The sequence below is a fragment of the Chionomys nivalis genome, chromosome 5 (assembly GCF_950005125.1).
Source record: "Chionomys nivalis chromosome 5, mChiNiv1.1, whole genome shotgun sequence".
NCBI lineage: Eukaryota > Metazoa > Chordata > Mammalia > Rodentia > Cricetidae > Chionomys > Chionomys nivalis.
In genome coordinates, this window is record NC_080090.1 from 82,598,657 (window position 1) to 82,615,158 (window position 16,502).

General features: G+C 43.3%; 1 protein-coding gene across 1 annotated transcript in view; it reads right to left on the minus strand.

The window, feature by feature from the left end:
* Kif14 (kinesin family member 14) overlaps positions 1-10,441 on the minus strand; it is a 69,937-nt gene extending 59,496 nt beyond the window's left edge. Inside the window, exons 1-4 of the mRNA XM_057770061.1 lie at positions 9,360-10,441; positions 7,131-7,385; positions 5,032-5,119; positions 64-162 (exon numbers count right to left, since the gene is read on the minus strand). Of these exons, the coding sequence (XP_057626044.1) occupies positions 64-162; positions 5,032-5,119; positions 7,131-7,385; positions 9,360-10,441 (1,524 nt within the window). The remainder of the gene's footprint in view (positions 1-63; positions 163-5,031; positions 5,120-7,130; positions 7,386-9,359) is intronic.
* Positions 10,442-16,502: the final 6,061 nt, after the last annotated feature.

Sequence of the window (16,502 nt, forward strand, 5' to 3'; positions counted from 1 at the left end):
ACACAAGTGCCACTCTCCCCATAAATAAGTAAACTAATGCAGTAAAAGTGATTTGGCTCTTACTGGTTGTTTTCTCTGCCCATTTTCACCTTTACAGACCAGAAGGTCATGAATCTTCTCATTATAAACTTCAAAGAAGCTCATTTCAAGATGGTAGCTGACCTAGATGGAAAGAAACAAAGCACCCAATTTACTCTAAAATTCCTTGCATTTTTGTAAATCATACACCTAATATGGATACAGATGCGGGATACATGAAGGACTTTTATCACCAACATCGAAGATATAATTAAAAATCAGGCAAAGAACTTGAACAAACATTGCTCTATAAACCATACACAAACGGCAAACGAGCACACGAAGAGAGGATTAACATCACTGTCAGCGGGAAATGCCAATCAAAACCACAATGGGAAAGCTCTGCATAAGGGTGGCCATAAACAACAGCAATAATAAATGAGGCCGGAGTAATGGCTCAGTGTGAAGAGCATTTGCTGCTCTTGCAGAGAACCTAGATTCCGTTCCCAGTGCCAACACGACATATTACAGCCACCCATAACTCTAGCTATGGTGGACCCAATGCCCTCTCTGGCCTTTAAGGACAGCAGCAAATGCAGGCAAACACTCATACACATAAATATATAAAACAACAAGTATTGGTGAGGATGTAAAGAGACTGGGATCCTCTTCCATTGCTGGTGGAAATATAAGATGATAAAGCCACCGTGAATAAAAAGTTCCTCAAAGGTTAGGCACACATTTAGCTCACTGCTCACATTTCTGCTCTTACACATCCAAAAGAATACAGAGGATTCAAACAAAAATTTGTATACCAGTGTTTATAGGAACACAACAGATATAAACAGCCTTTTGTATTATTATTATTCAGCCATCAAAAGAGTGAAGTACTGATTGATACTTGCTATAACACAGATTACCTCCAACAAATAATGCTAAGTGAAAGACACCAGACAGACAGGCTATACGCATACCATTCCATTTATATGAAATTTTCAAAGCAGGCAAATTCAGTGAGACATAAGCAGATTAGTAACTGCCAGAGTTTGGAAGTAATAAATGAACATGACAATTTAATATGGTCAAAGTCTTCTTTGGGAGCAGTGGGAAGCTTTGGGAACTGCATAGAGACTGTGTTAAGAATTTAGCACGGGGCGGGGGGGCTGGAGAGATGGCTCAGCGGTTAAGAGCACTGACTGCTTTTCCAGAGGACCCAGGTTCAATTCCCAGCACCCACATGGCAGCTCACAACTGTCTGAAAATGCAGTTCCACGAGATCTGACACCTTCACACCAACTCACATAAAATAAAGTTAAATAAATCATTAAAAAAAAACAAATTTAAAAAAAAAAAAGAATTTAGCACGGGGACCTGTGAGGTAGAGCACTGGGAAAGGATATTTGCTGCCTAGCCTGATGATCAGAGTTTGATCTTTGGGACCCACACAGTAGAAGAGAGAACGAACTCCCTACAAGCTGTCTTCTGACCTCCACGAGCACCCTGTGACACATCTGCTCCCACAATAAATAAGTAAATATTATTTTTTTAAAGTACACCATTAAACTGTACACAAAAATGGTTTAAAAATGTATTGTGAATTTTATCTTCCTAAAACAAGTTCAATTTAAGCCTATAAGCATCTAAGTACCCACCTACCATGTGTACACTGTTAGCTTGTTGCTAAGGATGGTAAGAAATGAAGTACAAGGCCTTCCCCAGAAAGGTCCCACTGCAGAGAAATCAAGATACTCTCTAATAGAAAATTAACAGTCAAAGTAATGGGAGAAAAACATCTAACAGAGAATTCATGTATAAAATATATAGAGAATTTTAAAAACTAAGCCAAGAAAGTAAACAATCTGATTTAAAAAAAAAAAAAAGTTATGGAGCTGAATAGGCGCTCTCAAGAGAAGAACACAAATGCTCTTTCTCTTAAGTGCTCAACACCATTAGACATAAGGAAATGAAAAACACTAACCTGAGACTCCATCTTACTCCAGTTAGAACGGCTACTATTCAAAAAACAATGATGGCAAGGATGTGGAGAAACAGGACCCATTACTGTTGGCAAGGGATTAGAGCCACTATGGAAACCAGTGTGGAGGTTTCTCAGAAAGCTAAAAGTGTAGACAGTGGCAGTGCCTTTAATTCCAGCTCTTGGAGAGAGGCAAACAGTTCAAGGTCAGCCTGGTCCACCAAGTGAGTTCCAGGACAGCTGGGTGTGGCGGTACAACACTCAGGAGGCAGAGGCAACTGGATTTCACCAACTTCGAGGCAGCCAGATCTACAGAGAAAGCTCCAGGATAGCAAAAGGCTATATACTGAGAACCTGTCTCAAAAATAGAAGCTGAACATGAAACTGCCACATGACCCAGCTGTACCACCCCTGGGCAGATGTCCAGAAGACTGTACTCTACAGATAGCTGCACCCCATGTTCCCTGTGGCTCTACTTACAAGGCAAGGACGTAGAATCAGGTCAAATGTCCATCCATACATGAACGGATAATGAAAATGTGGTAAATAAACACAGTGAAATTTAATTCGGCTATAAACATAAAATAAGAAATTTGCAGGAAATGTTATAATGAACGAGGGGAGGACAGTAGGACACTGGACATGAGAAATGGGGTAGAGAAAACGGTTATGAACATGATCAGGTCTAAGCATGAGAGGAGAAGAAAAGGAGAAGAGGGAGGGGCAATTAAACTAAGGCGACATAAAAAGGCCATACGGAAATTCTGTTTTATGAGCTTATTAAAATTATAATTAAAAAAAAGTGAATGGGGGTATATTCCATGGATGAATAATGTTCCTCCCAGAAGCCATGGGCTATTAAACAAAAGTCTTGAGGCCAGGTGTAAGATGCCTCCCTGCAAGCTATTGGATGGGAAAGTATCAAAGGCCCCCAAAGCATACAGGCCCTGGCCATTGCTCTTAGCTTCCCACCAGAACTAGACGGCAAACGCTTACTGCTGAGGATCCCACATACACGGAGAAGCCAAGGTAGCACTGAGTGGGAAACTCCCCCTATGGCTAGCATCCGCAGTGCCAGATGGTGTTATGTAGACCGCTGATGAAGAAAACTCACCAAGTCTTTCTCAGCACAAATCTGGCAAGCGACAGCAATGACCTTTCAGACAAGCTGCACCTTCTGGTACAATAATGGCAAGACTGGTATCAGAGTAATCAACTGCTTTGTGGTTGGATTTGATGTCTGCTCCCCAGTTTATGCCTGGGTCCATAAACTTAGTCAAGGGTATGCCTGGGGAGGTCATAGGTACTGGGGTGAACCTTCTACTGCTGCTTCCTAGTCATGTTGTCAAACTACTTCTAAATTCTCATGTTTATACCCACGGATTAGTGCCGTGCCCAGACTTCACCAAAGAAGCTCCTTACTGCAGTGGACAACAATTAATACAGAAACTCATAACTAAGCAAAACACTGAGAACAAGAGACAGTGGAGTTCTTGGCCCTGAACAGGGTGGGATGGGTACATCACCATCCCTTCCTAGGCTCAGGGAATATATGGAGCACAGTCTATAGGTGCGCGAGTTTATGAAGTCTACTTATGCCCCGCTGGTTCCATCCATCTCTTGCCACTCTCCACCCTCAAATTCCACTCAAACTGGAGTAAACACTTTACAAATTCTCAAAGGCCCCTATTTTCCCCTCATTCTCATCTTGTGCCTGTTCTTCCTCTGCTTGGGATGCCTTTTCTGCTTTTCTTCCCCAAGCCAACAACCAGAACGTGTCCTTCAAAAGCGAGAGCAGAACGTGTCCTTCAAAAGCGAGAGCAGTTGCTCCCCCGCTAAGAAAACTTGTCTCCAGTTCACTCATGTTCCTGTTTGCTATGCTTTGAATGTATCCCCCAAAAGTTCAAATAACCCAAATTCTCATGTGCACGCTATTTGGAGGCAATTAGGGACGGGTACGGTGCTCAGGGTAAGACCCAATGATAGGATTGATGGCTTTAAGACCCAACCCTACACACCCTGTCATGTTATGATGTAAGAAAGTCCACACCATGACAGCATCTTGATGTTGGGCTTCCAGATTCCAGCACTGTGAGAAACTTTATTTTTACAAATTTACCTTTGCTATTGTGTTATAATATAACAGAAAAAGAACTAATATAATGTAACAACAGTGTTTGCTTTTATAGATTTAGCATGTAATTGATTATACTTGGCTGTTCACTGGTCCACCTCTTCTCTTTCTCCTTATGAGACCTCATGTCCCCAAACCGAGTATAACAGTTTCCCTTATGCAGGTATAGAAACTAGAAATTCTCAGTCTGCACTCCAGAGCAACTGATATGGAATCTCCAGGAGAGATTTATAAGACAGAAATGTCAGCTCCCATCAGATCCCTGATGAGTCTCATGATCAATTGACTTTGACACAAAGCTAGTCCACTAGATTAACAAGCAGTGGTAGGTGCTCAGCAGATCCTTCCTGAAGGCAAAATGAGTAAGTGAAACAAGAAGCCAGCAGACTATTTAGTTGTGGTGTGGCTAGCAAGGCCTGGCTTTTAAGGCTGAGTCTGGTTCCTAGCTGGCTTCACAACCCTTTGTTTCAAGTTAGCCGAGTGTTGCCTGCTGTGTTCAGCTCAGTCTGTGCACCTACCGGACTACATAGATACACATATGGGCACCTAACTGCCACCCTGTCAGCCACTACGCAGCACAAAAGGAGAGAAGCAAGGAAAGGAGTCAGGCACAGTGTGCATACCAGGAGTCCCAGCACTCAGGAGGCAAGGGCAGAAAAACTGAGAATTCAAAGGCAGCACGAGCTACAATACAAAGCACAAGAGCTAAAGGAGGAGAAGAGAGAGACCAGAGATTAGTCCTCTTCCACTGCCCACCAGGAAGAACTTTTTCTGCATTTGGAATCTCCTTTCCCCTCCCTCTCCATACTACACCAAACAAGGGTGATCTGGAGCCAAGAACACCATCTTTTAGAACGTGTAATGGGTCTCAGCAGTTACGATTGTGATTTGAATTTGTACATACCTCCGAGGTTTGTTTTTTGGCTACTTGAGCAAAAAGATCTTCACAAAATCTCGGAATTATTCCTGGTTCTTCATTAAGTCCCATCATTCTAGAAATACATTATGAACAAGAAGGAAGTGACACTGATTAGTTTTGGAAACCCTAAAAAAAAAATCTTTTAGGAGAAATGGTCTGGAAAGGGAACAGTGAACACACAATTCCACTGCTAACACCTAAGAATCTAGACTCTGGAACCAAATCAGCCCCATCTAAATCTTACTTCTCTTCAAGTCAGAGTCTCATGTATCCCAGCTGGCCTCAAAATCACTACATAGCCTTGAATTTTTTTTGTGGGGAGGAGTGGGGGTGGACTGGGAATTGAACCTAGATTCTCATGTATTCTAGGCAAAGTCTCTACCTAAGATACAGTCCCAGGCAGGTCTTGAACTTCTGACTCTCCTGCCTCCACCTCCCACGTCCTCAGATTACAGGTGTGAGCCAGCAGACCCAGTTTATATACTGCTGGGTTAGCCCCACGACCTCACATAAGATACACAACCCCGTTAAACATCAAGTCAGCCTTTAAAATGGGAATGTCAGGAATGGAAAGGGTTACTGCAAGACAGTACAAGCAAAGACTGTCATTGATGTCAATTAAAATTCTGACTGTTCCCTTCAGGACAGGAAATATTGATCATAGCTACCATTCACAGGATGCTCTACTTTTAATACTGTTTTAAGCTTTTGAGTTGACAGAGTAATTGTACACATTAATGGGATACAGTGGTACATTTAAATACCTAAATAAAATGTAGAATGGGAAGGGCAGAGTAATTGGTAAAGCATAAAACTTCAGTACTGATCATTTTATTATACTGAAACTAACCAAAATTTCTGAGTATTTTTTGAGATATACAATTTATTGTCAGCAACTCCAATTACCATAGTTACCGTACTGCACCATGTTTTATGTCCACACCTGTGCTCCTGAGTGTCTTGTCCTTCCTTCTGAGCATCCTTTTTCTAATCCTCGTGCTTAAAGTCTATATTAAAATATCCTTAATAAAACCAGGTACTTGTGTATGGCCAAAATTTCTAGTCATGTTTTTATCTAGTAACTTCACAGTTGCTCATACAGGTTAATACAAGAAAGTCTGAAGTTTTTGATGTGCCAAACATGAAAGACTAAGATGCCTTACTATCAGTTCTCATAGTATACACCCACACATACACACACACACACACACACACACACACACACACACTCCGCTTTGAATTTCAGTTTATAAAAGAAATGTAAGTTAGGGCTGGAAAGACGGCTAAGTGGCTAAGAGCCCTAGCTGTTCTTCCAAAGGTCCTGAGTTCAATTCCCAGAACAAGCATTATTATGTGGTGGCTCACAACCATTAATAACTTCAGTTCCAGGTAATCTGACACCCTCTTCTGGCCTCCTCAGGTACCTGGTATGCATGTGGTATACAGACATGAATGCAGGCAAAACACCCATACACATAAAAAAGAAAATAAAAAAAATTATCTAAGTTATAGCAAAACAGAGGTAATTTACCTTGTAAATTACCTCATGTGTAAAGTAAAGCCTAGAGAGGCAAGTGTCAGCCTAAGTATACAGATCTAGTCTAGAATATGAATGAGACTTGAGTCCAAATCTGTACAATCTTCGGCAGGCAAGATGGCTCAACAAGGCAAAAAGGCACTTGGCAGGCAAGTCCGGTGACCCGAGGTCAATTCCCAGAACCTACATAAAGGCAGAAGAACCAACTGCACAAAGCTGCCCTCTGACCTCCACAAATACGCATGGCACATGCACCCATGCACAAATACGCATGGCACATGTACCCATGCACAAATACGCCATGGCACATGAGCCCATGCACAAATACGCCATGGCACATGTGCCCATGCACAAATACGCCACGGCACGTGCACTCATGCACACATATGCCACGGCACATGCGCCCATGCACACACATTATATGCATACATACTATAAATTCTAAAAAATTTAATTTAAAAAAACTGTATTCTTTCTACAACCATGATGCTTCTAACAAAAGAAAATGGAAGCCTTTTTCAGTAGTTGCATGATCGATATCACTTACGTATAGGACTTCCCAGAGCCAGTCTGGCCATAAGCAAAGAGGCAGGTGTTATAGCCTTCAAAAGCTCTCTGGAGGAGCGGTGCTGCCAGCGTCTTGTACACAGTCGTCTGGCCAGCATAGCCAGGGTGACCCTCATCAAAAGACCAAAACGAAACATCGTAGACAAAACTATAAACTTGTTTCATATCGGGATGCTCCACGGTTATTTCTTCCCCATTCCTGAAGACAACCTGGGATGCTTTCTCCATCTTCTCTCTTTGAAAAGAAGCACACAGAGCAAAGTACCTGTCGTTAATATGAATACCATCTCCACAGAACACAAGAAAGGCCCCTCGAAGCTTAAGGTCATCACTCCTTCAGGGCGAGACAATTCTTCAGCTTTACGTAGAACATCAGGAAGTCAAGGTCAATGGGTTTCCAAAATGTATGCTGTGCAGCTACTCAAGGGGAAACGGAATTTCAAATTCCTTGGTCAGCAAACCAATTTTTAAAGCTTCCTATGGAAAAATTATAAAAAGTTCCTATCCTATGTATATGTTTCAATTCAAATCAAGAAATGTGTTTTTATACTACAAAAAAGGATGGGAGGAAAAAGCTATATAGAGCTGGCATAAAATCTGAATACAATTTCAATGAACCTGGAGTAAGACAAATTTAAATATGAAGAGTCTTCTGGCTGTCACTGTTTCCATACAATGGTCCTTCCTTATGTGAGATTCCCTCATTCACCCTCCTTCTATTCCAGAAGATTGACAAAATCTCCACTCACTCAGTAGAAAAACACCATCACCTGTCCAAATGTCAGCCTCTTCCCCCTTCCCACTCTTTTCCTCAAGAATCAGCTTTAAAATCTAGTTTATCCTCCAAACCATCTGTCTCATCACTCTGACCATACCCGCTCCCTCCCACCCCCAGCTCTCAGAGCTTCTCCAATGAGCCTGGAGCCAGACACTTGGTCCATTATTCCCAGGTTCTTCCAGCTGTAGTCATCCCTCGTGAGGCTGGTCCCCCAGCTCGCTTTCTGTTGCCTCTCTTCCTTTCAGGGCTCAGGAGCTTTCATTAGGCTTCTCAACTTTCTCAGACCAACTCACCAGCACTCCCTTCCCCTTATCACCACGCCATTTTTTTGCTAAAAAGTTCTTTGCAGAACTTATGACCTTACCTCTACCTGCTGAGTCTTTCAGTTCAAACTCTGGGTTCCTTTACAGAAACAGCATCACCATATCCCCTCCTCGGTCACTCCCGTCACACTACCGACTGATCTTGGGACAAGTTTACTGGCTTCCCTTAGGATATTTAAAAGGCCTTGAATTTAGGGCTCCATCTGTGAGTGCTGGGATTAAAGCCATGGCCCCCAGACTCAGCTGACTTTTTTAAATCGTATCATTAATCTGTGACTATGGCAACCACAATCACCTTCAGGGAAATACTCCATGCCATTACAATCAAGTGTGATAAGCCTCTTCTGGACATTTTGGGGAAGTTCTCTCTGGGGAAGCTATGAGCTGGCGTGGCTCTTTTTAAAGGAAAGGTAGACATTCCCAAGCACCACAAATCATGGATTTGAAAAGGAGACTGCATTGGAGAATTCAATGACTCACTCAGCAACAACCCCTGAGGACCAGGCCTCACTCTGTAGCCTTGCCTAGCCTGGAACTTGTCCTGTAAACCAGGCAGACTTTGAATTCCAAGATCCACCTGCCTCCTCCTTCCAAATGCTGGGATTAAAGGTGTACACAATTACGCCTGGCTCCATTTCTGAAAGCAATACATCTAGAAGCATGGATACAAAATAGATTTTAATTTTTGTAGTCTATCTTAAAAATAATCAATATACTACAATTAAGTCTAAGGATTGGTGGGCTAGCCGGGCGGTGGTGGTGCATGCCTTTAATTTCAGCACTTGGGAGGCAGAGGCAGGCGGATCTCTGTGAGCTCGAGACCAGCCTGGTCTACAAGAGCTAGTTCCAGGACAGGCTCCAAAACCACAGAGAAACCCTGTCTCGAAAAACCAAAAAAAAAAAACCCAAAAAAACAAAAAAAAAAAACATTGGTGGATTAGAGATGTGGCTCAGTGGTAGAGCAACCACCTAGTGTACATGAGGCCTTGGGTTCAACTCCCAGCGATGCTGGAAAATGCCAACAACTTTAAAGACATGACTACTACTCTGGCTTTCTACAGCAGAGCGGAATTAAGGACACATCACAGGGTAGGACTGACTTACATACCGTTTGCTGAAAGGCCTCACCCGCACGGCCACCGTCACTTGGCTGTTTTCTACTCTGAAGGAGTCTGCTTCTGCGAAGGTATTCTGAACTGCAGATTTTTCTTCTGGAGGCAGTGTGCTTTCTTGGGATCGTTCTCTTTTATTTGCCAGAAGAGAACTTTTGGGCCTGGGTTTCACCTGAGGGCTTGCCATCCTGTTTTTCAGGGTTGAGAGAGCTGGGCTTTTCGGTGGAGGGAGGTCATGCCTTGGCGCCAGTCCGGGTTCTGGAATGCATTTCCCTGGGGTCCTTGTTTCTAAGCTTCCAAATTTATTGACATTTTTTACAATGTCCTTCGCAGTATTTCCACGGTGTGAGTCTCCTGCTCCTGACATGTGGACATCCAGCTTGCTCGCCGCCACCACCGGTTTCCCTGCTAGGTGACCTGATCTCACAACACCAGCTTGACACTGGGGACCCCCAGGCGCTCTGCTGTTTGAGTTCTTAACTGCCCCCCTTTCACTTACGGAACTGAGGGCAGGAAATGATGCATCTTTGCGTTTTTCACCAACCATCACTCCAATGTTATTTGAGCCTTCCCCGGAAACTACAGACGACACGGCACGCGCGTTGTTACTTACAAGTTCTGCTTTTGTCCTAGTGGCCTGTGGGGCGTGGCTGTTTTCCGTGTCACCTCCCACCGTGTATGTCGTTTCCATCTTTCCCACAAAGCCTGTGTTCACCTGACGACGTCGCAGCCTAAGACTCGTATCTGCTGGTTTTCTAGTAGTGGCTCCCAGCTCACTACCAAGTAAAGACGATTCCTTGTTCCAAGTAGCCCTTCTCTGAAGGGTCAGTCGACTGGAGTCAGGGGTAACGGGCATCTCACTTGTTTTTTCACAGGCGGAGATAACGTAAGTGCTATTTATGTCTCTGGGTTTGCTTCCAGCACTCAATAGTGGGTCACGATTTTCACACTCTGACGTGTTTGACTTCAAGTGCACTTTAAGTCGGCTGCTGTGGGTGAGGCCAATTGGCGATGAGGTCTTCTGATAGCCTTCCAGGCTACCGCTGTTGTGTCTATTATTCCAAGTTCTTATTGACATATTGGCAGCAAGTTATTCTAAAAAGGAAGTGAAGAGCCTAAGTTCTTTAGACGCTTGTTTGATCGCTGGGCATTTTGTAGTTTTCAGTTTCCAAAAATATCTGATCAACTACAAAAAAGAAAAAAAAAACGGTTACTACAAACTTTACAAATAGAGAGGTTCTCCCACTATAGAAGTGAATTATCAAGAGGTAAGCACTAGACTAAATCACAGCCTCTACCTCCCGTTTCCCCTCCACACAGCATCGGACAATCTCCACCCTCAAAAGGCTTTCACTCATGACTCAATATTTACTGACGGTTCCATTCTCTGCCAGGCACCCACAGATGCTGCAAACTTCAAAGATAAGATCTTCCAGCCTTTTTCCCATCAGCTAGTAGGTGCTCACAGGTGACTTATCTCAAGGCAAAAGAGTCAAGTGGTTTAAGAAACACCCAATGTGTATGGAAGCATGCTTCGAGTATCCCCAGCTTGGAATCATAGCATCGAATCAGACCGCAGCAAAGAAGGATTCTGAAAACTTGTTAATGTATGTTAAATACAGGAATGCCAACAAAGGAGAAAAATATGATGTCATGAGGCAGGCGTTTCAAAGAAGTGCCATAGGCATTACAGACTATAAAAGCATGTGTAGCCAGGTGTGATGGCCTGGGCCTGTTATTCCAGTCTCAGGGAGGCCAGTTTGACCACGTAAAAGCCCACGTAATCATTTACATGCCCACCATGTAAATGACCCTGTCATTGGTGCCACTCCCCCTCAGACAGACACATGGACTGTCTTTATTCACTATGCATCAAACTGCACAGATAAGTGCATCAATATAGGTAAAGACAGGCCAACAATATCTATCAGGCACTATTTAAAACAGAACAGCGGACAAGCACACAGCCGGCTGCTAGCTGGCTCTTCAGCATGCTCCTTAAATGGATGTAAACAAAGTCTTTAAAACTGAATTCCCGAGTCTACCTTATAAAATGACACCGATTCAAGCTATTTCAGACATTATTACAAATCAAGGAACAAATTACCAGAAGCTCGTTTTAAAACGTCTTTTAAGGTTTGACAGAAGAGACATCGTTAGCAACAAAAAAGGAAAGAGTCCGACTATTAAGAATCCACTGCTAAACTTTCAACGGAAAATAGAGAACCCGCCCATTATGAGGGGAAATTAAGGACAATAGATCCCTGGGTCTTGAAAATCCCACTCCAACTAAAAGCCATTTGCTCTTTGCACAAATCAACATGGTTTCTGTTTGCGGGGTTTCGCCATCAGATTTCGAAGAGGACTGGAAGGAAGATAAGAAAAGTCAGACACGACCACAGGCCGAGGCTCCCGGCGACTGCGGCAGTCACACCAGGCTGTGACAGTGTACCTGGACACCACCGAGTCTGCCGCTGCACGTTCCGCGGCGCTGCCCTCGGCTTCCGGACGGACAGCGGAGCGCCCCGCGCCCCTCGCCCGGGACCGAGCCTCGCCCACCGCGCACCCCCGCCCGCTAGGCGAGCAGCCGCAGCGCTCTGAGCCCACTGTCCCGCTGAGCGAGCAACCGCAGGGCTCTCAGCCCGGAGCCTTCCTTCTCTCCCCAGACCCTCAGCACTCACAAATTCCCGGAGCAGGCTCCCGCGGCGGCAGCGATTTGAATGCGCGCCTCGCCTCCTGATTGGCTGCTGGACGCGCGTCAAGGGCCGCGCCTTCGCTCCTCCCCACCCCCGGAAGCGCAACTTCTACCGGGAAACAGGCCCCGCCCTCGTCTCCTAGGCGACGGCCCGCGCCTCCCCCGTACTCAACCAGACTGCGGTGCTTAGAGTTTAGAGCTGGGATCTGAGGGTTTAAATGAGAAGAAGCCATGGTCTTACCTAGAAAACTTACTGTGAATGACCGTGTACCCGCTCGTTAATTATAATAGCACTTCTGGTATTTCATACGCAAGTCGTTGAATGATGACATGGACTAAGTGTCTTAGATGAGTTTAAAATATTTAATCCTGAAAATCTTATGAAGTATTAGCATTATCCCAGTGTATAGATAAGGAAACGAGGTTTGGTGCTTATAAACTTGTAAATGATCTGACCACTGGTTCGTGACATGGCTGAAAGTGCAAAACTGTGGCAGTAAAGGTTACAATAACTTTTTTTGTTTTTGTTTTGTTTTTCGAGACAGGGTTTCTCTGTAGCTTTGGAGCCTGTCCTGGAACTCCATCTGTAGGCTGGCCTCAAACTCACAGAGATTCGCCCATCTGCCTCCCGGGTGCTGGGATTAAAGGCATGCGCCACCACCATCCGGTTTACAGTAACATTTTTTTGTTGTTGTTTTTTTGTTTTTTGTTTTTTCGAGACAGGGTTTCTCTGTGGCTTTGGAGCCTGTCCTGGAACTAGCTCTGTAGACCAGGCTGGTCTCGAACTCACAGAGATCCGCCTGCCTCTGCCTCCCGAGTGCTGGGATTAAAGGCGTGCGCCACCACCGCCAGGCTACAGTAACATTTTTAAATCTGAAAAAAGGTGATCCCCTAAAATAACCAGCTCAATAGAATGATTCTAGCCAAATATGTATTCCAAAATAACAGCATGGAGATAATGAAAATGTATCCAATAAGACAGAAAAGGAAGCCAGATGTAGCTTCAACTACATGAAAAATTGCATGATAAAGTAGTCTTTTTTTTTCTAATATTTTTACTTGTTCCTTGACAATTTCTATTTTAAGTATATGGGTGTTCTGCCTGTATGTTATGTCTGTGCACCACGTGTGTTCCTGGTGTCCACAAAAACTAGGGCTTTGGGTCCCCAGAAACTGGAGTCACGGACAGTTGTGAGCTGTTGTGTGGGTGCTGGGAATTGAACCCAAGTCCTCTAGAAGAACAAGCAACAAGTGCTCTTAGCCACCAAGTCATTGCTCCAGCCCTCATTCTTAAATTCCTAAAAATCTTAAACTCTACTTACAGGGAAACTCACCAAGTAAAATACAGTGTTTATCAGCTTTATTGAGAAAATGTTTATTTAGTTAGTATCAGGAGAATGCAACAAGGGGAAAGACTAATAAACTCAATATTTTATTAAACACAGAATTTAAAAGTCAATTATAACTCAAAACCGAAAAGTGAAAGATAACTAGGGAAATATGACATATAAGTAAAAATATCTTTCAACGTATGATGATAATAACTTTAAAATAGACTATGGCTGGGTAAAGATGCTTCATACAAATAAATTAATATACATACAGAATAGTTTATATAAAACAAAATGCAAGCACTCCAGACATTAAAAATAGGTATGTATAAAAAGAATTCTTAAATTTTAGGGCTGATAATTTTGTACAAAAATTCATAGTCTAAATTTCTGGTCAAATCCATTGACATGTTTCTTGAGGTCAGAGGCCGTGTCTATTCAGTGTTTCTCTGGGGCCTGATAGATAATAAGTGTTCAGTAAATCTTTGTCAAATAACAAACCCTTCTAGACCTATAAACACACTGCAGATACATCCAGACCTAGTAACGGTATGCAAGAAATCTATTCTAAGGAAAAGTTCACATGAATATTTCCTGTTTCTGTTAGACCCAAACTTGAGAAAGTCTAAATGCCCGGTCATAGTAGAACACTTTGAACACTTGAAAAATAATAAATTGAATTATAGTTATTGTGTCCATTTAAGCTCAATAGTAACTGAGTTGGGTATGGTGGTTCCTGCCTAGAACCCAGGACTTAGAAGACAGAGGCAAGAGAAGTGCTGCAATTTTGAGGCCTGCATGGGATATATAGTGAATTTTGGGGCAGTTTGAGCTATAATAAGACATTGTCTCATAAAAGAAAAAATCCTACAAAGTTACATAGTGTTTAAAAATTAAATAGGGGCAGGCAAAAATTAGTGCAAGTCATAATGTGTGTGCTCCACCAGACTGCAAGCATGAAACGAAGAAGGGGCCTTGTGGTCCAGGAAACGTTCCTAAGACTGTCACAGAACACCAGTCACATGTCCATTGTTCTCTCTTTCTGTTCAAAATTCACGATCTCATCCATTGATTAGTAAAGAAGCTGCTTTGGGCCTGTTGATAGCACAGAACTTAGGTAGGCAGGGAAGACTAAACTGAATGCTTAGAAAGGAGGTGGAGTCAGGGAGAAGCCATGTCTCCACCAGAGTGCTGAAACTTTGTTTGTAGGCCATGGCCTCATGGTGATGCACAGATTACTAGAAATGGGTTAAATTAAGATGTAAGAGTTAACCAATAAGAAGTTAGAGCTAATGGGCTAAGCAGTGTTTTAATTAATACAGTTTCTGTGTTATTATTTCGGTTCTGGGCAGCCGGGATGAACAAGCTGCCCCCTCCAACATACACAGTACTATATTTTCAAGTTTGACTCATTCAATAGTAGCTGCTTTGGGAGACAGAGTCAGAAGGGCGGTGGCCCACCGTCATCGGTTTACTTCTCTTACCCTTGGGAGTGGCAGGGGTGTCAGCTGCTGCTGCTTCTGTTGCTATTTAGTGTTTATTTCATAAGCATAGACTTAATTCAGAAGCCCAGCTAGACTGGGAGGGGAATAAGGAAAATAGGGAACTCAAAGGGCCACAGGAAGAGCGAAAAGGTTTGGGTACAGCGAGCGGGTGGTGAGGGTGCCCCCTGTGGTACTTCTATGACAAATGGTCTGGCAGCCAAGGAAAACACAAAGTAGATGTATTAGAGCCACCATTGCCAGAGGGGTCTTCCTCTTGGGCCTAAATTGCCACATGGCCACATGTTCGTGCCGTTTTCATCTTCCCCTCTACCACAGGCGTGCTTGCCACCTGAAAGCTGGAGGCTGAAAGTGTTCAGTTCAGCATTTGTGCTGGACAAGATGCAAGGACCTGTGTGCTCCAGGATTTGCTGCCAGCGCTTCTGTGGCCCACAGAGCCACCACCCTTGCACACGAAGCCTGGGATGATCCTGTGAAAATGGAACATTTATAACCTAGTTCTTTCTCATTAGCACTCACCACGGGAGTTTCTGTTATTTTTGGTACCTAGTCTGCACACGGCTAAAGTCTGCACATTGCTGTCAGCAGCCAATGTCTGAGATCTAAGTGGGCTGGTGTGCAAACAGCAGGCAGCAGGCGCCTTCAGGCAGTAGTGGCATATATAAAGCCAATTCTTTTTATGTTCATAGTCTTTATATATGCACATATCTACCTCAAATATTATATGTACCAAATGATATATTTATGATATTCCTTGGAACTTATGCTTCTTCTGTCTCAACCTCTTGAGTTCTAAGATTCTAGGTGTGTATCATTGGACCTCAATTAATAGATAATACATCAGTGAAAATCAATGATTGCTAGAAAAAAATCAAATTATAAGAATGCATGAAATATTTTTTAAAAATATGATGCTTTCACAAATATAAATATAATTAGTTACATTTTGGCTGTATACAATTAATTCTCAGGTATTTATGAGAATTAAATTAGAATATCTATGAAAGTGAACAATGTATGTAAGCTTTGGCATATCGCATGGAGCATAAGAACCCTATCAATGACAACTACATCAACCACTCACATATTCAGAAACCAAGGTAACTATAATATGTTTTCCTTGGCTTCCTCTCCCAGAGGCAAAGCAGCCTTCATTTAAGGTCCTTCTCTAGTTCTCCCCGCACAGAAACAGGTACCCTGCTACTCCAGGCCATCCTGCACCTACACCTTGTCTTCTCCATCTCCCCAAGGACCTCCCACATCAATTTCCCCATCTTTCCTCCATCTCTGACAAATGTAAGATACTTTCCAGCTGCTCCAGCTGCTCCAGCTATATCTTATTTCATCACCTAATGACCAGGCTTTCCTTAGGGAGGGGTACCCACATCTAGAGGTTTGGGGGGCACTTTGGATACTTGTGGGGGAGGCTTGGCCAGGACGCTTAAACTAGGCAGATGAAAGGGATTCAATCCAGACGAGAGAACACAAGCCAAGGTTCTAAGGAGAACACTGAGAAATGAAGCCTGTTGTTAAGACCAAAGAGGCAAGCAGAGGACACTGGGCCCCAAGCAATCAGGGTCCCAGTAAACAAAAGCACCGAGCTAATGGAGA